General features: G+C 41.2%; 1 protein-coding gene and 1 non-coding gene across 2 annotated transcripts in view; one reads left to right on the forward strand and one right to left on the reverse strand.

The window, feature by feature from the left end:
• The window catches only part of LOC118420763 (GTPase-activating Rap/Ran-GAP domain-like protein 3), a 96474-nt gene extending 78480 nt beyond the window's left edge, over window positions 1–17994 (forward strand). The window contains 18 exon segments of the mRNA XM_035827738.1: window positions 307–410; window positions 856–973; window positions 1499–1544; window positions 1856–1962; window positions 3201–3316; window positions 6826–6936; window positions 7440–7517; window positions 7781–7844; window positions 9094–9141; window positions 9414–9512; window positions 9736–9849; window positions 10556–10719; window positions 11383–11535; window positions 12138–12204; window positions 12600–12686; window positions 13078–13196; window positions 13787–13925; window positions 14312–17994. Of these exon segments, the coding sequence (XP_035683631.1) occupies window positions 307–410; window positions 856–973; window positions 1499–1544; window positions 1856–1962; window positions 3201–3316; window positions 6826–6936; window positions 7440–7517; window positions 7781–7844; window positions 9094–9141; window positions 9414–9512; window positions 9736–9849; window positions 10556–10719; window positions 11383–11535; window positions 12138–12204; window positions 12600–12686; window positions 13078–13196; window positions 13787–13925; window positions 14312–14724 (2147 nt within the window). The 3' untranslated portion in view covers window positions 14725–17994.
• Window positions 17995–24399: 6405 nt separating this feature from the next.
• On the reverse strand, window positions 24400–24471 carry Trnaa-ugc. Its single transcript has one exon. It is a non-coding gene; the product is annotated as a tRNA-Ala (tRNA).
• Window positions 24472–24978: the final 507 nt, after the last annotated feature.

The raw sequence follows: 24978 nt of genomic DNA on the forward strand, positions 1-24978 counted from the left end.
AGTAGTGCCTTTACATTTTATACACAGAACGTACTCTCAATGCAAAGGTTTGGCTCCGGCTGTGTTATTTTCCGATTGGCAATGAAGAAAATGGTGCAAAATATCAAGCCCGACAAAAAAAGGCCTAAAACATGTCAAAAAACAGCCAGCGCCGAACCTCTGTTTGGAATGTACATAGTACGTGCATGTGAGTTTTGATATAATCTTACTGGAAGACATAAGTCTTTTTTATACCTTGTTATTTCTTTAGATGTTATGCTTCTACAATATGTATTCATTTTCCATCATCATTTTCCATGATCACAGATAACACAACAGGCATCAAGTCAGTCTACACAGTGTACCAGGGTCACGAGATCATGTTTCACGTCTCTACCGCTCTTCCCTACTCCAAAGACAACAGACAACAGGTACGACTAACTTTGAATTAAGGTTCAAGATATATGAAAATAGATAATGCATCACAAGGCACATTAAATAACTTTTTAAGTGTACGTTATATATTAAATAAAGTCCCTTAGGCATCCCTTGTCCACCGGGCTGTCCAAATTCATTTCGGTGGTTAGTTGGTTATGGGTTCCTAAGTATTCGTGTATTATATAAGGGCCATTGATTGATCTATCTACCTGTTTATTGGTTTATTGATTGGTTAATTAATTCATTGGTTGATTGATTGATTGGTTGATCAATTCATTGGTTGAGTGATTGATTGATTGATCTATTTTCGATGTGGAGAAAGACACATCGGGAATGATATCGTGTAAATCGTGTTCCAAGATCTAGAGATGGCTGATTGATCGATCAAATGAGTGATCGATTGATTGAGAGATTGATCATTAATTATGTATTTGTCAGGTTGAGAGAAAAAGACACATCGGAAACGACATCGTGTGTATCGTGTACCAGGAGATGGAAGATGAGGAAGACGAGACGCCGTCCTTCAAACCATCCATGCTCAAGTCTCACTTCACTCGTATCCTTTACCACTGTTAGCTATAGTATTTCTAAGTTTCTCTTAGACAAAAACGTCCACCTTTTTCACATTTCGGGTTCGACATTTCGCTTGAGTGTAAATTACTGGTGTTTGTCAATGGAGGTTGACCCTTGACACAATGCAATTTACATCAAGCAATCGAATAAAAGTCTTGGAAGAAACTTACAGTCGCCTGCGCCGCAGCCGACCGATGATGATGATGATGATGATGAATCGAATTAACCTCTAAAAGAGCATCTATTAAATCTGGAAAGCCCAGAAAATTCTCCAGTAGTTTTTGTATCCTAACATCACTATAAGAAATCAGTCTCACATGTTCCGCAACCCGCCAACGGTGTATTTTTGTTTTTGCTTAAATATGAGAGGTTACCCAAGGCCAAGTACCGAACGGATTGTATAACCAAAGACTTGTGGAAATGGTAACAATGTATGAGGGCACATGCATCCACATGCGTTCACACCTAAATAATGATTTCCAATATATTCCTTAACTCACTTGTACAGACATTTTTGCTCTGGTCACTTTCGACAGAAGAAACGAATCTTATAGGTAGGAGAGCCTGGACTTACCAAACTACAGAAATTTATACATTTTCATTACTGCACGCCTGATATGTAATTGTACATCGACATTATTCACGTAAAAGAACACGTAAAATACACTTATCGAGAAGAGTAGGAGTGACCCATAGTCCGTGAGGATGGTGATAGACAGTTACCAAAAAGTCGTTTACTAAGTCCATGAATAAAACGCTTGGCTGTGTACAAATAATTTTGTTACTCATACTCCCTTTCAATCTGAAGTATTTGAAGGATCGTTTCCCATGTTGTAACGATGATCTCCCTCTCTCCTCTCCCCAGACTAACGGTGTTCTCGGAGGAATCAGTGCCTTTATTTTACCCTCCGCTACCTTCTCCGCCGGTCTTCAAGGATCTACAGGAGTTCAGGGAGTTTCTGCTTGTCAAATGTGAGTTTCGTCAGGTTTGATTAGGTTCATGCGCCTATGTGAGTGTCCGTTTCATAAGTCGTCGCCGTCATTTCAAATGGTCGTCGCCACTTGAAACGGTAATTGTCATTTCGAACAGTCGTCACCATTTTAGATGGTTCTCACCAGTTCAGATGGTCTTTGCCATTTTAAATGGTTTCATTTCAAATGTTAATCGCCATTTTAAACAGTGTCGCCATTTTAAATGTTCATCGCCATTTTAAACGGTCACGTCGCCATTTCAAACAGTCGTCGCCATACAGCTAAATGCTTCAAACCATATTCGAACGTTTCATACCTTTTTGCGGGGGGTGATAATTTAGGGTTAATGACCCGCCCCGAGGTGTATATGGTGTCATAACGCCTGGTCCTTTGCTATAACCACCGAATAAAACCACCGATGTGAGCGAAGCGAACGAGGTGGTTTTATGAGGTGGTTATATCAAAGGACCAGGCGTTATGACACCATGTACACCGAGGAACAGGCGGGTCATTAACGTTATCATCATATAGCCTACACAAACTTGCAAACTCCTGTATGACGCATAGATCCCACGATACGTGTGAATTCCTTTGTCGAATTTCTGAAAATTCACATTTGCTCTTTGGTACATACATGTGTAAGGAGATTACAGAAACCAAAATTTCCACAGAAAACATTCGAAACATTGCAGGCTAAGCTTTTTAGAACAACAAAACTCATTATCAATGTTAGAAGGAACCATTCCCCTTTGCAGTCTGTACTTATTCTCTCTGCTCTGGTATATGTTTCGCTCCTTTTTATTGGCCAATACCTGCATATACCTTACTTTCTTTCTGCTTTTGATTGGTCAAAATGCATCGACACCGGTACTGGTGCCGGTGTCGATGCAAATCGACACCGGTGCCGGTGTCGATTCATTCTCACCAATCAAAGGAGCGATACACACCTGCCTTGCATGAATCTATGTGTACGGCGTCACAACCAACATGGAACGGGGCCTTCTGATTGGTCCGCGGCGCCTGGCTATATGATAATGTGCAAAAAACGTATTCCAAGCAATTGTTCGAGATGTTTACAACACATTGTCTACAAGGAGGGGTGGTGGTAATCAATGAAGTCTTATAATAGGGATATTGGCCTCCAAAATCAAATAAGAAACAGATGAAAGGAGACCAATTATCACCAGTTCCCCTGGGACGTATTGCTAACGTACGGCTGTGTTTGTCGCCTGTTTCAGTGATTAACGGAGAGAAAGCCGCCCTGAACACTCCAGCGTTTGCCGAGAAGAGACAGAGAACGATGGATATGCTGATCAAGAATCTGCACCAGGAGTACATGCAGGAGATCAGCAAGGTCAGATTTCAACATGTTCTTCTTTGGTACACAACGCCATTTTATTCCTCTGCAGATGTGTAAACGATGTTTTATGTCGTCTTCCTCAGTGCATTGCCATGACGATGACACACAAGGTTTGGATAAACGAAAACTATGAAAGAATGCTCAACAAAATAACCAATACAGCACGTTTGAAATTGTATTTAATGCCATCCTACAGGAGAGAGTCTTGTTGTTTCAACGGAGGCAGGTTGTTACTCACACAAGGTTTGGATAAAAGAAAACTCTGAAAGAATGGTCAAAATAACAAATACAGCACGCTTTGAATTGCTGTAGTGCCCAGGCTTTGCCCAAAATCTTCTCAGATGACGGTCTAATGCATCCGAAGGTTTGATCACAGCCAGGAAATCCTTCCTACATACTGTAGTGGGAATGTAGAAGACTAAAAAAAAGCTCCGGGTTTCCTGTTTCCTGACTGTGATCATTTTGATCACCGGTAATTGTCGCCTAGACGATCTCCTGTACAAAGCTTACTTCCGCACGGGGAATGTCTTTAATCATGATCAAACGATTGGAGATCTGAATGAAATATCAAAGCCAACAACTCTGTGATCTACTATTGCAATCATCTCGATGAGGCCCCTACATCCTCTTCCTCTATGTTAGAATATCAATCCAGGATTTCAAACAAGGAATACTACAAAGCATACTGAACAATAGCAAAATATACAATGGACAGCTTCTTTCACGTACATATCTAGCTTTTAGACTAGAGTAGACATATTCTATACTGTTCTACACTATTCGTTTGTTTGTCCCCTTTCATGTTACCTGCAATTAGCAATACTTTTCAATAAAGTATTCATTATATTCAGAGTATTCTAAAAAAAACCACAACGTTTGAAGCTTTATAAATAGTACACCTCCTCCGTTGGAGTTACTGCCACAGGGCAGTGTTTTATGAGAGGGAAATGGTTTAAAGATCAAGTTATCGGTGAGAATATTTTTGTCAGCAGAATACAGCAGATGCTCGGTTACAACCGGGCTCTGAAAATATAATTAACTGCCAAGATTCGCTCCAAATCATAGCATCTGGCCGCATTAATTTAGGCGAATGAATGAATGAATGAATGAATGAATGAATGAATGAATGAATGAATGAATGAATGAATGAATGAAGACCTTTACTGTATTTGCATTTTTGCACAGTGGAGCTTATTACAAGTCACAACAATGGCAAAACATACACATATGTTGGAACGAGTGTCGTGAAGAATATAGCTATAGGTTCGCCTAACAAACGCTGGTCTTTGAAGAAATATAGACCGCGCTGGTCGCCCTAGTTGATATTAGAGTAGAGGAAAAAACACTTCAGGTTTATTTAGTGAACTGATCTTGACAAATCTCCACACGCGAGAGCAGCTCCCTGGTACATCTCTAGACGTCTCTAAGCACGATACAGGTGACAAGTACGTCGCTCTCGACCTAATTCTGTCATCTTGATGCTAAAAAGGCAAGATATCTTTGACTTAGCCTTAATTTGTTAAATGTACATTGGTCTTGATCTAATTCTAATGGTACTAAAACGGCAAACAAGACCGGAATGCCACAGCTGTGCGAATACGACATGCTGTTACTCTCTGGGTATTTTTGTTTTGTTTTTTGTTTTGTTTTGTTTTAAACGCATGAGGAATATACATTTTTCAGTACTGTGCCTTACGCCAGGAATTGACTTTCTTCTGCAAAACCAAATAGAATGCCCTGTAACTAAATGTCATATTTGCACATATGTCGAATTCTCTAAAGACGCCTTATTTTTGCCGTTTTGGTATAGTTAGAAATTAGTTCAAGGCCGATGCACATGTAACTATCTGAAGCAGGGGAATATATTGCCTTCTTTGGCGTCGAGATAAAAACAATTAGGTCGAGGCCGATGTACTTGTCACCTGTACCGTGCCTATCGACGCCTATCGACGTACAAGAGAACTTCCTAAAATCCGCTCTGGCGTGTGAAGATTTGTCAAGATCAGCCCACTAGATTAACCTGAAGTACGGTTTTCCTCCACTCGATCATCAACAGTGACTACTACTAGCACAGTCTGTATACTTAAAGTGGTACAGGCAGTCCTCTTCGGAATGGTGAATTGGCTACGGAAAAGTCATTGACAACGAATGAATGATCATTGAAATATAGGTCATCATAAGACCTTGGAGTTCACCGAAAGCGACAGTTCAGCTCAAGGATCTATCAAAATTTTTAATCTCATCGGTCTTCTAAAAGTGTCCGTGGAATTCCTTGTGAAAGTCATTACAGAAAAATAGAACATGACTTCGCCTTGTGGAGTCAACGACCTTTAGAAGGCGGTTTTATGATTAAATGGCCATTGCACGCTTTCGTGAACATGAAAGATATGTCGTGCGTTGTTTTGAAAGACTTATCAAGGTTTAATGCGTATGATTCCCTTCCATTTCTTGCCATTTATCTCCTGGCCTCATTAAAATGGGTTCACTAAGGTTCACCAGACGTCGGTGCTTTGACGTGAGGGTCATTCACTCACAGCTAATTTTCTAGTTCCTCTTTAAAGCCGACATAACCGCTTCTTCAAGTCAATAATCCAACGCCTTTACTTCAAAGTCCAGAAGAAAATCGTGACTCTCTCAAATGTAACAGTTTAAATATCAAAGGACACGTTTGCGCAAATCTGCGCAACTTGAAAGAAACCGAGAGGATGCCAGCCGTTTGATGTGTCCTTTGAACGTTAAAACCCAAAATTGCTGCGGCCGGAGGCTATAATTCGGAGTGAATCTTGGCAGTTTATTATATTTCCATGGACAGGTTGTAACCGAGCATCTGCTGCATCCCGCTGCTACAAATATTCTCACCGATAATTTGATCTTTAAGCCATTGCCCTCTCGTAGGTTACTGCTCTGTGGCGGCTCCAACTGCAGAGGCGCGCCTTTTATAAAGCTACAACTTTGTGGGGATTTTGTGGTAAACTTTGTCTGAGAATACTCTGAATATTTATGCTTGGATTTTTTGCTTGGATACTCTAATGGGTACACCATCCGGGTACACCAATGATCTTTCTTGACTTCAAAAAAGTTGTCATCATTGCCGCAAGGGATAGCAAATCTCTCTTATCCTCACCGGGGCAGCTGGCAAAAAGCAGCTGAAACATCGTTTTGTTTTGAATATCTAACATCAACTCTCATAATTCCACTGGGTACCATAATACTAATACAGCCACTTGAGAAAACTGCATGAATTCAAAGTTATCTAAATAAAATGTACCATTGCGGTATCAGTTATCCTGCTGAGATATGTACACTTCAGTTATTTAGCTGTTCAAGACAATGTTGAGGAGGCCTCTATAGTGATGTTTTTCCTCATCTGTGGCGGTATTATGGCACCCGGTGGAATTATTAGAGTTAATGCTACATGCACCCACAAGCTCCAAAAATATCTGGTTGCATGTTTCGCGTTAACATGTTCTGATATGGCGACTACTTCGTATCGTCTCTCCCAGAGTCCGCTCAACCTTCGCTCTCTGTCTGAGGTGATTCCGGAGACTGTGACGTCCATCAAGACCAAGAAGAAGGAAGAGGCGCGCCAAGCAGAATTTCTTAGAGTAGGACAGGTAAGACGAAAACACCCCTTCATAGTAAGTTGGGCATAGCCGCCTATACCCGTTCTCAAAATTCTCTGGCGCTCTTAATAATTCGTAATCATCATCATCATGATCAATGTAAGTATCATCAACATCGCCATCATCATCATGGCTTGATTTGATTTGATTCGATTTGATTTGATTTATTGAAATTGCAAACGATACAATACACGTGGGACACAGGCAGCGGTATGCTGGAGTCGTGACCCACACATGAATACATACATACATATCAATAAGTACAATTATTAAAATACAATCATCGAATACAATTTAAAATTACGAATACATCTATAAATCTGGGTATCAATCAGTCATTACACCGTCTTTCTACAGATTTATGTATGGACGTACATGACGTTTCTAAACCAGATTCACACAATAACAGCTCAAGCATGTTAGTTGATATGTGTGAGTATGTTTTTGTCATATTGATGGTAACGTACTGCACTCCGTGTATGTTCAAACCCCAGGAACTAAAGTTGAACACAATAGTGAAGGGAGACGCGCCGACCAGTATGGCCACGACTGGACTGCTGTCGAAACGAGAGGTCAGAGTTCATCTTATTTTAGTAGAACTTTCCATCAATGCCTTTCTGTAACTATTGTGTTTTAAGTCAATCTTGTATATATTCTTCATGTTCAACAAGTATTCATGATTTATTCCATAGTTTTCCTGGCATAAAAGAAGCAGGAACCATTCGCGTCACTAGAGAAAAAAATGGCATGTGCGGCTTTACATATATATTTATCATCTCATGGCTCTCATGAACGGAAAGAGTTACATCATTGTTGTTTTTGCCTTCCCTTTCAGCCGTGGGAGCCACAAGTTCTGCACTACGACTTCCCCCACCAGGTTCTGTGCGGGGACTCCTGGGGTAGGTGACCATGTTCTCTCGTTTGTTTGTTTGGAAGACAACAAATTTTCGGTACCACACCAGTTTATGCAAGTGCAAACTGCATAAAACTATACTGGGGCGTTTTATTTACTTACGGCAGTGTGGACCACTACATGTATTCACATCGATAAGTGTGGTGGGATATTTAACGTGCTCAATGCGTGGTTCTTCTAAAATGTGCATAGGAATTCCGGCTAAGTAGTACATGTGTAGTACGAGGGTGCTTCAAAAAGTAATGTCACTAGTTTTATAACAGGCTTATTTTTTCATCGAATGAGTTGAAATTTGGCACAAAGGTAAAGCCATATCTCCTTTTGAGATTGAGATAGCTCACTTTGTTGTTCACATTTCTATGAGTGACCGACTTGAGTTCTAGCTGACCACACCCTTGTTGTCCCGTCGAAAGAAATTTGAGGTTCAATTAATATGCAATTGACAATGTACTTGACTCACTTGTAGCTATTGTATGAAGCTGAAATTGCACATGTATCAAGTTCTATTTCTTCATAAAGCACATGCCAATGTTTACCTTTGAAATCCAATCATGTTTTCTTTTTTCGTTCCTTGGGTGAAGTGAGGTATGACCCCGGTCATCAGTGTCGTTAATCAGGGGTAGGCTTATTTAAGTTTATGTAGTGGACTTTTCAATAAAAAGAAAGAAATCAAACTTTGCACACTTCTTGGTCTTGAAACAACCAATAACTGTGGCAAGTTTCGTATCTTTTGGTTGATGGAAAATTAGCCTACAAAACCTTTGATAAATAAACCACGTATTTGGCTGTTAATCAAACTGCCTGTAATATAGTAACTCGTTCCTTTCTAGCAGCTGTAAAAGATGAACCACTGGGAGTTCAGAAAGGAAAATTGGCATGTGACCTATAGAGATATTTGTTATTATACATGTCAAATTTCGGCTTCCTACAGTAGTTATAAAAGGGTCAGATCTAGAGGAACTGATCTTCTGACAAACTTCCAGGGGTATGGTTATCTTGAAATCAACTCAGTTGCTCATAAAAATTTTAACAACGAATTGAGATATTCTAATCTCAAGAGGAGATATACCTTTACCTTTGTGCCAAATGTCATCTCATTCGAGGAAAAAATTAGCCTGTTATAAAACTAGTGACATTACTTTTTGAAGCGCCCTCGTATATTGCTAGTATCAACTGAGTTACATGTGGACAGATTCGGGTACAAACTAACATTTCTATTTTGCACAACCCTACAGGAGAGAGTCTTGTTGTTTCAACTGAGGCAGGCTGTTTCCTCATACAAGGTGAGTATTAAACCTTTATGAGAAGTATGTCTTCATGCAAATTTCTGTATACGGTAGAAACATGGCTATTGCCAAGTAGAATGTAGGATTCGGTGAAATTTCGTACATCATACGACCACATTATTAATGATTTCATCCATGTTGTAAGAAAGTTTACCATTGTACTGTGAGGTATACAGGTGAGCTTCTATGATAACATGCTAGGCAATGTAACACTCCAATGTTAAGGATTATGCATCGTGTGTCATGTTAACGCCCCTTGTGTACTACAGAAGAGGCGACCCCGAGACTGCTGTTTGACAAGTCGGTGCCGATCAAACAGCTGAGCGTGGTGGAGCACCATGGGCTGCTGCTCTTCAGAGCAGACAAAGGTAAGTCTAAGCTATTAAAATCATACATAAGATGATAGTAGAAAGTATGAAATCGGGAAAGAATGGGCAACACGGTAATCAACAATGTAAATTGGTCACATTATATTCTTTGTACTGGCATAGTAAGATCATCTAGTGGATTCTTACAAGTAAGCAACCATTGCATTGCTTGAATATAAATTGATATAGATGCTTTGCTGACATTACCATGGCGTTCCTACAGGAAAAGAGTGCAAAGTCCACGTCTTTCGCTTGTCGGACTTTGAAGGTGGCTACAACGAGGCCCTCGTGCGGACGAAAGCAGACTGCAAGGACCACAGACTGGAGAGAACGAAAGGTAATATTACAATCAGCATTGCATGCATTGGATGACAGCAGCCGTTATTTTTAAACTAGATGTACGGGCATGACCTGCAGTTTTGATTCTTTATATATCATTTTAGTCAATTAGGTCAAACTTAATTGTTAATATGGATGACATCCTCCGGGAACGGCAAAACTGATGCGATCTTGCGAATCAAAACGTTTTGTCCCCCAATGAAAGTTGCCCTCAGTGTGACATCTAAGTTGTCAGGGATGTTGAACAAATGACTGAACACACAGAATATGGTAAACCGAACAATAGGTTCCTCGTTTTTCTTCTTTCACATCTTCTTTGACCTTTGAAATGACGTTGGCATTTTATTACATGGATAATGCATGGACCAGCTCATGGGCGCTCCCAAGGGAGCCACCACCTTAAATGCCAATCCATATACATCCGCACGGACACCTATAAATTCTCCTGTTTCCTAGAACTATATCAGCGGGAATGCCCTACCTGTCATCGACGTACCCTCGGGCTGCCACCTGTACGCCCTGAGCCGGCCCTGCGGCAGTTTCCTGCGCATGGTGGTGGCCTTAAGAACAAGCTGTTTTGAGACGTTACCGCTGTGGCGTGACCTCACAGTCTGCAACAATACAATTGCGTAAAAACGAGAAAAGGAATTAAGAGATACATTAGATACAGATACAAAAGCTTGACTGTATCCCCTACCCCTCAGGTTGCCACCTGTACGCGCTGAGCCGGCCTGGTGGAAGCTTCCTGCGCATGGTGGTGGCGATCAAGAACAAGCTGCTGCTGCTGACATGGAAGCACTCCGTGGCCTGGACAGCGTGGAACCCGTCAGCTGACACAGACACTGTGGAGGGGTTCAATTACATCAGGGTAAGCTAGAGAGGTTTCCTTAAGCCGATTTCTCACTGAAGTTGGCAATCTGGATGCGGCCCTGCGATTTGACAACACAAATTGCTTAAAACCGTATCGACGACGCCGACGTGCCAGAGTGCAGTGAGGTACACAATTTAGTTTCCTATATAGCATGTGGTTAGCGGCCCTTCCTTTGCTAGAGCTAGAAGCCGTGATTCGGGCTGTGTCGCTCACCTGACATGCATGCTACCAAAAAGGATTGCGGTCCTTAGGATGGGATGTTGACCTGTGTTCCACTGTTCAGATTGTGCTTGTGAAAAAAGCTACAGGAAGTTCTTTTGTATAGATATGGTACATAGCGTCTATCTTATCTGTCACGACCAGTGGAAGACTACCTCTTCAGCTCTACTGGTTCAAGCTTTTAACTGGATCGAAATCACTAGAACTAAACTGGATCTAGATCATCAGAGCTAAACTGGATCTAGATCACCAGAGCTAAGCTGGATTCAGATCACCAGAGCTAAAACGGGTCGAGCTTTTAACTGCATCTACATCACCAGAGCTAAACCGGATGAAGATCAGTAGAACTTAAATGGATGTAGATCACCAGAGCCAAATCAGATCGAGATCACTGAAGCTAAATTGGATCATGTTTTTTAAACATGAAGATGTTTGCTTCAGGAGCTGACGATTAACGACGTACCGAGCGTGGTGACGCTGGTTGACGGCGGACGGCAGGACAACATGATCTGTGTCGGGTACAAACACCAGTTCGACATCGTTAACGAGAAGAACGGGAACACCTACAGACTGCATCAGGTGGAGGGCAATAAGGTCAGTTAGCTCATGCAATTTCGACATGGCTAGTTTTTTTATCTCGTAAAAGGCTGTCTCCTGGCAAAATGATCGTGGCCTTTTTATGTATATTAGCACGCTCCGTCACTATAGATGTACATGTATTAGCAAGCTCTGCCTTCACCGTGATGCTTCTTAACGTAGTTATATAGGCATTTTCTTGTTCTTTTATATCAACCTCTAAATACCCCACTGGGGCATCGCTGAAGGGGGGTGGGGGTTGAGGGTGACTCGGGTTTGAAGTCGAGTTGATGCCCTTTATTATTTTACTCGATAATGTGTTTCCATTAATCACGATACTTTAGTTGAAATATTTCTTTCTGGATCACGTTTTACTTCTTGTCAGAACACCAAAATTTATGAAACTCTCGGATATTATATAAACAGGTCGAGCGATATGGCGACGACCGTACCGTCCGGAAAGGCGACGACCGTTTGTGGCCGTTACCGCCTACGTGTATTAAGTCATTATTGACTATAAGCTAATGATTTAAACTGTCACACACATAAGGATTAATCGTTCTCATCGTTTCATCATTATAACTCCCAAATGACACTCCCAATATTTTATTCTTCCACAGGTGGAACTAACAGATGCCATAGACGTGTATGAGGACGGAGAACCCAAGGTGCTGCTATGCTACAACCGTAAGTTCACGTCATCCTCACGCTCAATGAAAATTACATGAAGTATACAGAGTCAATTGAAAAATCTTGACCTTAATTGTAAATGATTACAAACCAGACACGTTTGCAGTTCATCTATATATAAGTGTATGCTTCTCAAATACATTGTAGCAGTTACTCAAGCCACGGGATATGATTTTGGAAGCGGTCAGACGTTTCAGACAGCATCAAGTACCTTTAGTCAGTGACACTTAGCAGTTTTGTCCTCTAACTATGAATTAAAATGCAAAGAAGGTGAGGATATATACTGACTAAAACTGTTTCCCAAACCATATCCAGTTTTTTTAGGTTTTCCTAGTTGGCGTATCTTCTTACTTGAGTGTCTGACATTCATCGAACTGTACTTCTCTCTTTAGACGTGTGCCAGTTGAAGTCCCTGTCTGACGCAGAAGAGACCACCAATGGTTTTGAGTTCGGCTGGAACAGCGAGCCTCATGGAGTTGGTGAGAGTCTAATTTGTATTTTACATGAAAAGTCGTTTAAGCAGAAGGCTTTGCATATCCAACGCTTTAAAAAGTTGGTCTACGGTATCCTCTAGGTGCATGGAATTTTGCGCGTAAGCAGTGGGTCAAAGGTCGTTGGAAGTTGGTATCGCCCCCCCCCCCCTTCCCGACTGAGCGATGGTTGGAAGAAAGTTTAGCATTGTAATTCAGTTTCTTTCTCCTCCCTTTATGATCATGGCTTTAATCTTCCACCAACATCTACATTGTATGTTAGCGCATCGTCCAGGGCATGATATACACCAAGTGAACCACCCTCGCGATGAAAAACATACAGAATGTTTGGAATGATTAAATGTCATTTAAACTTAATGTTCCGTTTTCCCGCCATCAGTGTGTGCCTTCCCCTACATCCTGGCCTTCACGCCCGACGCTATAGAGATCCGCCTGCTGGTGAACGGGAACCTGGTCCACAGCATGCCCATGCCCATGCTTCTCCTGGTCACCTCAAAGGTACGTCACCGCTTTTTGGCGACGCCTCTGGGTCGGAGGCATTTCTAAGCTCTACTAAACGTGTGTAGTGAACGGGAACCTGGTCCACAGCATGCCCATGCCCATGCTTCTACTGGTCACCTCAAAGGTACGTCACCACTTTTTGGCGACGCCTCTGGGTCGGAGGCATTTCTAAGCTCTACTAAACTTGTGTAGTGAACGGGAACCTGGTCCACAGCATGCCCTTGCCCATGCTTCTACTGGTCACGTCTAAGGTACGACAGCCATTTTTGCCGAGGCCCTAGGGGCGGAGGCATTTCTAAGGTCTGCTAATCGTGTCTAGTGAACGGGGATATGATCCACAGCATGCCCATGCCCATGCTTCTATTTGTTACCTCAAAGGTACGCCAGCGCTTTTTGGCGACGCCTCAGAGGCGGAGGCATATCTAAGCTCTACGACAGCAATTATTTCGTAGGCTTACTCAAAATATACCTTTTGGCGACGCCTAAGGGTCGGAGACAATATGAATAAAGATAATTAGACTAGTTTTACCATGTGATGTGTCATACTTACACAACAATGTATAACATACTAATTCTTCCCCCTCCAGTTTGACCTGTACTTCGTCTCGGCGAAGGACCCCATCTCCAGCTGTAAGGACAACAACAACGGCAGCACCAGTCCAACCATCAGCTTCTCCCCACCCACAACCCCCACTACTGGGAAGGCGGAGCACCACTGGGGCAGAGGTAAACAAAACAACTTTTAGTAATATCAAATCTTTCATCTTTATCTGCAAATCCGTACCCGATCGAGGGTTGATTAATTGCAAAGGAACAAGTAAATGTTGGTTCTGAAATGTCCCAAGTTTGGCACAAGTTTAGAAGCGTTACGCATTTTCTGGTTTATTAAAAGTTACATTGCTCGCGGAGGTTGTGGCAACTGTTTTCTATATCAATTTCATACATTGTCTATGGTATAGTCATGGCCATTGAAATGAGCATTTTCGGTAGTCAACCAGCCTTAGCTAATCATTTAGCTGCAGCCATTCAAAAGGGTAAGCTATACCCATGTGTAAGGTATGAAAAGCAGAAGAATCACAACCGAAATATCTTTTTTAATTTCTTCCCACCAGCCCCTGTCACCAAGTACTGCGTGTACCAGATTCCACTCAGCTCATTGGTCGGCCACGCCACGGATCGCGCATGCGTCAAGCACGGCCCGGTGCCCGCCATGATGTCGCCCCTCGTACGGATCGACGACACGGTGGTGCGCAACCGGCGGGAACTCTTCAGCTACGGCCCGGGGCCACAGAAGGGACACACGCACGGCCAGCACCACCCTCACCTACACCCGGGACTAGGGAAAGCCTCCACCGTGGATAAAACCTCCCCCGCCACCCCTACACCACCCGGCCGCTTCCTCTCCCGTCCCAACCGCCTGGAGTCCTGCAGCTCCGAACCTGACCCCTCCGTGACCTTCAGTCCACCCCCCTCCCCCTTCCGGTTCTCCTCGGTGGATCAGGAGGAGGACATTGACCTGAAGTAACCTATGACCTTCCTAACGAGGTTGAAAAATCAGTATCATGGTAATATTATCCAAACTTATAGTTGCCTAGTCTTTCTCTTCCTCTCTGCAAATTACTTAACTTGATCCGATATTATGGTGAACTTTCGTGCAAAGTTGAATGCAGTGCTGGAAGGCCTGAACCGTACATTTTGAGTGACAAAATTCACCACTATTTGCAACAATGACGAAAGAGACTCGGTAACTATCAGAAGTTTGAATACCAAACTCATAAACCAGTGGGACTCGTGTCAGATGAAAAGTCAGTGAGATTGTTAACATTCCGTTTTGGGATATTTTCCTGAATTTTATCGCAGGATGGTCTTGTTAAAAAAAGAACAAGCTTTCTTTCATATTTGTTTATTTTTCTGAATATAAGAGATGCTTTGACTGTGTTATTTGTGGAAGCTTAATGATATGTTATTTGATTATGTGCAATGTTTGTAAAATTCTTGTTCGCCTGGTCCGTTTACCCTTGTCGCAGTGCTGAACTGAGAAGTTGCCATTGTGAATATTGGTGAAGTGAGACAGGAAATAACGTCATCATACGTCACTTCCTTTAGCCTTACATAGGCCAAGTGCAGTTGAAGCAAGACTTGTTATGTGTTTAAAAAATGGAAGTCTTTTTGTTGTCAAAGTCAATTAGTGAGAATATTTATTACGTTTTGGGGCGGCCTTTGGTTCCTAGTATTACCTGATGTTGTTCTTAGAAGTTCTTTTTCTATCCGAAGTGGATTTTTACTCGATGTTTTTGTACTTAATATATGGTAATGTTTAATACCTTTACTGCGGTGCAGATAAATCTACTAAGTCTCTCCCATGGAAATTATAATGTTTAAATTTGTGCAATGTAGTATGATATAGTATGTTTGACATTTTAATGCGTTTGGTGTAAAAGTTTTGTATAATTGAAAGACCAATGGCTTTAAGTTACTAACGTAAATATTGAAGCCAATAAAAGTGAACAATGGTATTGACAATGGGGGGAGGCGACATTCTATTTCTATATAAATTCTAGTCCCTCTGTCTTCCCGATGTCCTCTGAAAAAATGGTCTAACCCTTTTCACTGATACGATTGGTACTCCAACCACCACTGTTCATCAGTAAACTCGTTCAACTACTTGAACTAAACATTACGTAGATTTTGCAGAGGAGATATTTAAAGTTACCAAGATAAAAGTATTGGTAAGTTAATGGTTCTATGAAACGAAAGAGTGGCGCATGTCACTATTGCCAAAGAGCACATTCAAAGAAACCTACACGTGTCCAGCAATACAACCACCAACTTTCTCGTCCCATTCAATCCATCAGAATAGACGAGTCCACACTTCCGAGGACCACAGAATCTGCTTGCGTCACAGGGGTGATTCGATCGTTCGAATGTGAACACGTGAACGCAATTTCCGTTCTAAGAGCGCGTTCGAATTTTGGCAGAAATGATTATATAACCCTGCACATGACGTAAAGATTTTTGTCGTTCGCGGAAGTGATGAGTCGCCTTTTACATTTCTCCATGAACATTTTCCAAAACGTTTTTCTCAATGTTCGAAATATATGAAATGTGGTCAGTCCAGAAATATAGTATATAGTATACGGTATGGTTTTATCGTGAGAAAACGGTCTATAAGACAGGAATATTTATCTGTGCTCCGTTCGTGCTGCTATGTCCAAATGTCTCTTTCGAGTGACACCAACTGTTCTTATGGTTTCAGGACTTTTGATATTATGTATATGACGACGAAAGACGATATCAACTCATGTATAGGAGATGTATTGGTACACAATAATGGAGGTTTATATGAATGTTTTGTATAAGAAACAGATATAACCGAGCTGTTGTATATGTTGATATTTTGTACTAGGTGTGAGCTTCAAGGTCAAGAATCGCTGCACCATTGACTTTGAACTGTTCGCAATAAGACATGTTCATTATTCTGACCTGATGTCTTAAACGAATTTTAGGCACGTTGCATGACATTGTATAAGACTCGTCTGTACTATTTAATTCTATTTCTTAGCCAGCCTCAAGACCACATTCCACCGGGCGGCGATCGCGCACGACCTACAAATTGGATTTGTGTAAATCCTAATTTGATAAATGGGGTATCATGCAAATTATAGAAATATGACTGGAAAGACCACAAAACACAAAGTGGTTCGTTTTTGACGATGAAATTTGTTCAGCGATCAGCCCGGTTCTGGTGGCAAAGCGAGGTCCCAGTGGGGTCACCGCCCTAGTGGAATGGGGTACAGACATACTGGAAAGGTTGATTTACTACTTCAAATGTTAAAATTTTTCTACATTTCCCTTTGTTGTTTAAGACATTTCTCAAAGGCTATAAGGAGGTTAGTTTCCCCTCTCATAGCCAGGCTGGAACGGATAAGAAATCCCGAACATTAACCGACAGCACCCTAGCCTTGAATATATCCTGTTCTAGCTCCGGTTCGCTTAATCTGATTGCTTTCCTTGTCAAATAGTCTGGCACCGGCTCACATAGAGACAAGAGGCATTTGGATGTTTCGAACTTGTCGATGGTCGCCATATGTGAAGAGATAATCGTGAAAAAAACGAACATAAAACCACCGCGGACATTTACCCTTATATACAGAACGGTGGTAGGGCCAAACGTTCAAATCAACGGTCGGTTGAGCTAGTCGTAGCTAGAATAGGATCAGGCTAGCGGTACTCTTTCAGTTACTTCACTTTCGAAAGTGCCTGAGACTTCATAGCACATCGTATCCGAATCAAAGTAACATCAGCCAGACTTTTAAGTAACGTTTTTACGGCCTGTTAAGTTTGATGAAACCATTGAAATCTTACTTAAAATACTACCTTGCACTCAGACATTTTGTGTCTGAATTGTGTTGGTACTTACATGAGTATCTAAGATCCCAACCATTGTGGCCATTTGTCGATTTGCTGCATGTAAAACCGCGTCAAACCAACGTCAATCGCATGCCTTGCTAGCTACGTATATCACGTCGCTTTGTATGTAGTCTTTGCTGTATGGAATTGAATGTGCAGAAATCTTGATATGAAAGAAGTAGAAGTGTACAAATATCTTTGTGTATATATTATATATCTCTATGGTTCTATACTAAGGTGTACAGAGTAAACCCTTGTATAAAGTTGTCATCGGAAGGTGAAACTGAGTTTGTAACTTTTTCGTACCTGTAAGAACTGTTAAAATGGTTTCGTCCAAAAATCGAACTGTGCCGAAAGTTTCGCAATAAAATATCTATTGTCGTCATTGGTGTCGTGTGGATGAATGTTTATTCATAACTGATCATTGTTGTGGTATGTGGTAAATAATGTTTAGCAAGACCAAGAGAAACAGAAACCCCTTTTTGAGCCTTGTTTTTATTTCCCCACGCCCGAAAACGTCACAGGTCCTCAATTTGATGGTGATTTCGTGCATTTTCTCCTAGCGGTCTAGTTTTGAATTGCAGTTTAGGCTATATACGGGGGCTTTGGTCCTAAAGTTTTGAACCATGAAGCTATAACTTGTCCCTCCCTAACATTAACCGTCTTAATTTCTCCTACTAGTGCCATGATATCACCACATGAAGAATAAAAATAATCGTTATAGAGGACCACACAACATCGCCTTGAACACCTAAATATCTGATGCTGCAATAGTATATCTCTTTCAAAATCACGTTAGATTTATATTCTTTTTTGCATGTGGCGGTATTACGGCACCCAGTGGAATTATGAGCGCCGTTGTTCAGTACCCTCTCTTGCTCAACTAGCCCTATAAACCGGCGTGGTTGTCCTTGACAACCTCTTCGCCCAAACGTCATTCGTCTGACGCCGTCCGTTGCTGTTTTGAAAAATGGCAACTATCTTGTCTATCTCGTCCTGAGATACATGTACATGTATGAACTGATAGCATCATGGCCTGGAGGGGTGTTCGTGTAACAAAGCATAACTACTTTAGGACTGCCCCAATGACTGACTGTCTTTGATTATTACAGCTTTGTTTTCTATTTATTTTAGAATTAGGGCAGCAAGGGATGAACGAAGAAAGGAAGGGTGAAAGGAAGGAAGAAAGAAAGACAGGTTGGAAGGAAGGAAAGACGAAATGGAGGAAGGTTGGAAGGGAGGGAGGGTTGGAGGGTGGTATGGACCGAGGGAAAGAGGAAAGGAAGAAGGGAGAAATGAATGATGGAAGGAAGGAAAGAAGTATGAAAGAAAGAGTGGAAGGAATTCATTGCTCGAGTATCGTACATGCTAGAATGTATGGAACTGACAGCTCGATCATACAATACATACATACTAACCCGGCGAAAGGTATACAAATGGGGGGTTTAGAGGATGATGCTGGTGTATTGTATTTGTGCACATCCCCACAAACATTCCATGTCCTGTGGATTAAGGCTGGAACCCTGAGAGGGTTGTACATGTGATTCGTTGAGCGACCTGTCAGATTTTAAGGTCGTCGTCCAAGTGAAATGGAGGTGAAACAGTATTTGTCGGTACGTACACGAAACACCTGAATGCCTAACACAATGCCTGTGGTCACGCCACCAGGCACTCTAATAAATATATCGCATTACAGTTCAGTGACATGCTAACCTCTGTTCTTTTGACATGAGCTAATGATAAAATAGCACGTTCGTCTGTCAAGTCGTCTTTTCACAATTTTTTTCAAAGCCTTTAAAATACTACCCGACGTATTTTCACATTTTTGATATTTTCTTGTCTTGGTCAAGCAAAAATATGCCCGGTGATGCCATGCGCAAACTTTCCTTGCTGCGGCCAGAACTCCGCTGTGTCACAGTGTTGTACAATCACCTCTGTTTCTGATAATCGTTAGCAGATTAGCTAATTGGCAGTTTCGGCGCCGACTGTCTACAAGATCGTTAACGTTTGATTGCAACATACACGCTGGGACACTGCTGTATGTGATAAAATCACATCATGCGTCCTGTGAATGACTTCTCTGGCCATATATGGTAGAAAACCGTGATGCATCTGATCTCAGATGTCGCCAATGTAGTGATGTTTGCGAAAATTGAGATCACAGCACTTATCTGAGACAAATTAACATTCATGATGAGTTCAAACATTTGCTTATGAAACAAAAAGAAGCAAGATCGAGAAAAATTCTAATTCACTATGCCTATTACAGAGCTAGGTTGAAAAGATATACATGCACAATCATGTATCTGTAAACTATTCATTTTCTACTTGTACTTAAACGGTAAAGATCGCCATTCATTCATCCGTCCATTCATACATCTATTTATTCATCCATTTCTTCCTTTCTTTCTTCCTTCATCCATTAATTCATTTATTCATAACTTTGTACAACTTGAGTCATTTACGCCATACCCTCACACATTCCTTCCTTCCTTCCTTCCTTCCTTCCTTCCTTCCTTCCTTCCTTCCTTCCTTCCTTCCTTCCTTCCTTCCTTCCTTCCTTCCTTCATTTATTCATTCCTTCATTCATTTATTCATTCATTCATAACTTTCTATAACTTCTATCCATTTACGTCATATCCTCAATGGTTGCTAGGCGACAGCTCTGATTGACAGCTCGTCAAGACACTGTCCTCTCGTCAGATAAGCCATCTTGCCTGTTTACTATGATAACTATAATTACGGAGGCCGTTCTGAACAAAAGACAAGCAGAGCGTTTAATCACTGGCAGTGATACCCTGTGAACCGGGCTTAGTCAGTCAGATCTTTAACAGCAGTGTACAAATGGAGGGATTGGAATAAATGAGTTGGGACGGGCTCAAGGAGACAACAGTTCCGCTTTCTTCAACCGGGCAAGTCGGGTGTTCTGTGGTTCACCGCTCTATACTCTGCAGAGTTCGCGTTTTTCAGAAGTATTTGTGAGGTTTTAGAGAATCTTCCAGCATGTTTTGACAACCTCTGTAGTATTCCTACAAACTGTCAGGTTAAGAACGCGGATAATCTGTTGTTGTTGTTTGTTGAGGCGAAGAGACGATTTCAGAAGAAGACTCTGTTCCTTACACTTGGGTATTCAGGGTATATATATATATAGCTATCAAAAGAGGAAAGGTTGGACAGTTCCATTTTGACAGAAGTTCTACTCAACACAACTCTACCGGGAACAGACGATAGTTTCAAACGTCTGTGACTGCACCGGTTGCTATGGAGGCGCCCGGGTCACCCAAGAAAACAGACATCGTCGCCAGGTGAGAAATATGTGAGATTTGTGATCAAAATGTCGCTCTCGTTTGTTGACAATGTACTAATACAACGTTAGTGTGAATTAATGAAGACCTTTGTTGTTTATTTGGCGACACAGGACTAAGTACTGATCATGATATGTTGACAGTTAATAGATGACATTACTTAAAGCCAACTTGTCTTCGCTTTTTAGTTATATTTGAAATAGGTTAACATATATATCACATAATTGTTACTTATGCTAAGAGAATACAAGTGGTATGGGTTTTAACTTTGATCGAATACAATAAATAATTTGCGACGTATACATGTCAATATAAAGACGGCATGTATGTAGTGTTTTGATGGAGACAAAGATTTTACTATGTTCTACTCTCGACCCCAAGGTACCATGAGTACAAGAGGCTGTGGTCGCTGCACTCGTACCCAGGGGAGTACAAGGAGCCCTGTTGGAAACCACCGGTAAGTTCAAATGTATGGTGAAGATTCGGACGTTCTCCTTTTTAACATACTTTACTTTGTAAACAGCCTAAGGTGTTTACAAAGTAAAGTATGTTACATACGAGGGGTGATCAATATGTTCTCGGCCTAACCCAGAAATAATAAGCACAACTCAAATTTTGAGGCACAACTTTATAGTATGAAGCCTTTTATCAATATCCTCCAAATTACAAATCATTGGAGTCATTACTTTCCAGACATTCGTTTTATGCAAATTAGAAGGTAAGTGGCGAGAAAAAGAAGGGTGAAGTGTGATCAGACAATTTGACCCGCACACCTCAGTTTTCAGATCAATTGTCCACTTTTTTTTTTCGTTATCCCTTACCTAACGTTACTGGTTGTCGCCTGCAACGTAATGATCACAATAATTTGAATTTTGGTACACATTTATATAAGATTTTATACAAGTACGTGGGATTATCAATAAGTCCTCGGTTTTACGGAGAAATAATAAGCACAGCTCAGATTTCGAAGCATAGATGTCAAGTATAACGTCTTATATAAATCTGTACCAAAATTCAAATTATTGTGATCATTACTTTGCAGGCGACACCCAGTAATGTTAGGTAAGGGAGAACGGAAAAAATGGGACAATTGACCTGACCTGAGGTGTGCGATCGAACTTGCGCTGCTGGAAGTCAGACACCCAATTCTTTTTGCTTGAAATAGGAGGAGAATCATTATCAAACATTTTGACAATGTCTTTTGTTAATTTACGGCATGGGGAACTCGACCCACACATGTCTGATCACAATTCACACCATTTTTTTCTCGCCACTTACCTTCTAATTTGCATAAAACGAATGCCTGGAAAGTAATGACTCCAATGATTTGTAATTTGGAGGATATTGATAAAAGGCTTCATACTATAAAGTTGTGCCTCAAAATTTGAGTTGTGCTTATTATTTCTGGGTTAGGCCGAGAACATATTGATCACCCCTCGTACAGTCAAAGCTGCTCTAGTGACCACCTCTGTATGAACCACCTTGTCATTGATACACAATCGTATATACCTGTAACTGATTACCACATCTGTATTAGGACGACCCTTTCGTTGGTCACTTATATTGTAGCTCCTGACATTTGTATTTCGATATGGGCCCGTCCTTGAGTGTTGCTCTCTCATCCCCATACATTTATTTGTTAAGGCTGATAAACAACAAACAAACAAATATATGGAGAGCAACATGGTTTTATGTGTGCGATTTTCCTAAATTCTTATTTCATTAGTACAACCTAATAAGAGCCTAAGCTGCAATTATTTCCCGAAACGCAAGGAGAAATGATTCACAAAACGACTAAACCATACAATGTCGTCAGGTTGCCATGGCCAGTTGAGAAAGTGTATAATCTAAATTAGAGTAAGCTGCAATTGTTTCCCGAATCGCTAGGAGAATGATTCACAAATTGACAAAACTCTGCAAACTGTCTTCAGGTTGCCATGGCCAGTTGAGAAAGTGTATAATCTAAATTAGCACTTATATCAGATAAGAGCACGTAATTGTTGAGGCGCCCTCGGGTAGAACTATTAGTCTTTTGTCTCTCCAGTGAACACCTGTATCTGTCAGGTACGCTACAATCTGTGGTATTGTTGTACATACCTGGTGGGAAATATGATATCTAAACAAAGGGTACACGGACTAACTGCAGTGTAATCACTCTCCAATCAGAGGTTAGAAACCGGCTCGTTTTGGGACGTCTTTTTGGCAAATTTCATCGGGCGTTCTATGTTAGAGTTACAGTTTGCACTGCAGCCAACCTGACAAAATAGAAAGTTCCACCGGTACCTCTTAAAAGCTTAAAAAGACGTTCAAACAAGCCATTGCCTAACAGTAAGTTCAATGAAGACTTTCTAATGAATGTTAGGCAAAAGTTTCTAACTTCTGCTGACTGCCTTTTCTTAGTCCCGGTTAATGACTGGGATCACAATATCTTGATAAGTGAAATAGGTACAAATCCCTGTAAAAGCGTGGATTATAAAAACTAATCCCCTTCGTGTGTGGGGTGCATTTATCGGGAATATGCTGGATATATACAGAAGTGAGTTATGGTCTAGTCTGTCGAGGACATCGTCGATGGCCAACTTCGGAAACCACAATCAACTAATAACGTCACTGGTCCCTGCCCTTCATCGTATTAGTGTTCGTAACATGGTGGTACTGCTAAACCTAGTGTTTCTTTAGAGGGGGTCAGAAAGAGTTGTGCGTCGTTTTGAAATTTCCTGTTGGTTACTTAGTTCTGTCTAAATGTATATCGCTCTGAAACGCCCTTGTTTTTGCCCAGTGGTCTTCAAATCTAATAACCTATAGCTGGAAAAGGAGAGGCGTGCCCCGCTTTGGAGGAAGTGAATTTGAAAGAAAAGGAAGAAGCAGGTACGCCAACTAAGAACTCAATACAACAGTTACTCATAGAAAAGTATGTCGCTTTTCACTTCACACGTTTCTTCTTCTTTTTTTTATCGCAGGATTCGTGGAAATGGTTTGCTACCAAGAAGAGCCCAAGAACCTCAACAGACAGTCTGGACAAAGAAACGAGTTCCTCCTCTTTGGACGAAGGGAGTCCGAAAGAAAAAGAAGGACCAAACATACCAGAAGAATCCAACTGAACCTCAAGGCATTTACTGAAGCAACTGGATACAATTTAGAAACGGATAGCATGCATTCTCTGTCTTTTGTCACTGACTGGTCACTGACGACAGTCACACATGAAGGACAGCTGTCTAAAACGTCTGACCCTTTCTAAATTCTATCCAGTTGCTTCAGTAGCTGTGACCATGCGTTTCAAATAACTTTCATAGTCATTGACTTACCAACTAAAATCGTTGAGACGATTTAGTTTTCTGGGTCAGTTAAATGTTTGACCATAGAGAGGTGGGCGCGACCTATGTCATTTATTGTTTGAAGCTCTTTCTGAAAGTGGTAGATGAAAGAGCGTCGAACTTTCTTTTTCCTATGTTAGTATTTTTCTGAGGAAAAACAACCAAAATCTGTGGAGATGCCGGGGATCGAACCCGGGGCCTCACACATGCAAAGCGTGCGCTCTACCACTGAGCTTCATCCCCTTCCATAGGATAAGTATGTTCACATGTCTCATTCACAAATTTCAAGGAATACAAACAAAAAATCGATAACATGGTCAGACGTATCAAACAGATGACACAGATACATTTCCGAACTTGTGTAATAGAGACAAAATAATAATAAACGTCCTCCTATTCTTTTTATCTGAGCGGTCTATATTATATTCTCTGCAAGCAGAGGTTAGCTTCAGCTTGGTTCGGATGTCTTTTAGACGTTTTTATTGTTTGCCTGGTGTACAAAAAGAAAATCTGTCAAAATAGGAAGCCCAATATAAGCACAGACGTCAGTCCCTCAGACAATCTTGCTTTGCTAGTTAAATACTGATAGTTGTTTTAGCCGTGCCAGCAACACTAGTTTTGGTAAACTGCGATAGCTTACTAGACTAGGCTATGGGATTGTTACATGAACATATAATATCCTACGTAGTTCTAAAAAAATGAGTCTGTAATAATGTCTAGCATTTTATTTTTTTTACCACTTGGTAACCT

Source organism: Branchiostoma floridae, chromosome 8, assembly GCF_000003815.2.
Source record: "Branchiostoma floridae strain S238N-H82 chromosome 8, Bfl_VNyyK, whole genome shotgun sequence".
NCBI classification, from domain to species: domain Eukaryota; kingdom Metazoa; phylum Chordata; class Leptocardii; order Amphioxiformes; family Branchiostomatidae; genus Branchiostoma; species Branchiostoma floridae.